Source organism: Buceros rhinoceros, unplaced genomic scaffold (genome assembly GCF_000710305.1).
Source record: "Buceros rhinoceros silvestris isolate BGI_N320 unplaced genomic scaffold, ASM71030v1 scaffold24727, whole genome shotgun sequence".
NCBI classification, from domain to species: Eukaryota; Metazoa; Chordata; class Aves; order Bucerotiformes; family Bucerotidae; genus Buceros; species Buceros rhinoceros.
The window spans coordinates 25453-26062 of record NW_010424366.1 but is presented as its reverse complement, the minus strand read 5'-3'; the positions used below and the strand labels follow the sequence as shown (position 1 = coordinate 26062).

At 55.6% G+C, this 610-nt stretch overlaps 1 protein-coding gene across 1 annotated transcript in view; it reads right to left on the bottom strand.

The window, feature by feature from the left end:
• Positions 1 to 587: 587 nt before the first annotated feature.
• The window catches only part of LOC104497516 (tetratricopeptide repeat protein 28), a gene marked incomplete at both ends in the record, with an annotated part of 21402 nt that continues 21379 nt past the window's right edge, over positions 588 to 610 (bottom strand). Inside the window, one exon of the mRNA XM_010140780.1 lies at positions 588 to 610. This exon is cut by the window's right edge and continues 1 nt beyond it. Within this exon, the coding sequence (XP_010139082.1) occupies positions 588 to 610 (23 nt within the window).

The window sequence follows — 610 nt, the reverse complement described above, 5'->3', positions numbered from 1 at the left end:
GCTGGCCCCCGCCCCCGCCACATCGGCAGGCACTTGCCTGATGATCTGGCTGCCATCCCTGGATCTGTCCTGCTCACAGCACTGGGTACTGTGGGATGGGGCCCTGCTGATGTGGCCCCTGCCCCCCAGGCTCTGCCCCTGGACCTGGCTCCTGGCTCCCCATGCATCAGGGAGCAGCTGGTCCTCACTAAGTGATGACATCAGCACAGCCAACAGGGTCAAAATCAGCACAAAGGCAGGGTCCCACACCAGGAGGAGAGCGGAGATATCCTCTGACATCACATGATGGTCCATCAGGATGAAATCCCGAGCAAAACAAGATGAAACATTATCTTGGCGATAGCCACGATTTACTGCTGCTGATGGTCCTTGTGAATTGTAACCACCTTCTGCTAAATTCCTCTGGCTGGGTTCATAGAGACTCTACCTTTCCCAGGGCACTGAGCTTACTCTGGAAATCTCAGGGCAATAGGGAGACCACACACAACGGCATCGACCGCATCCTAAACGTGCCATTTAGAGAGAAGCCTGTCACCGAGACGTCCCATTCTGCTTGCTGATCCCCCAGTGCCATGCTCTATCCTCACCTGTTCAAGAGGTTGTTCCTGCT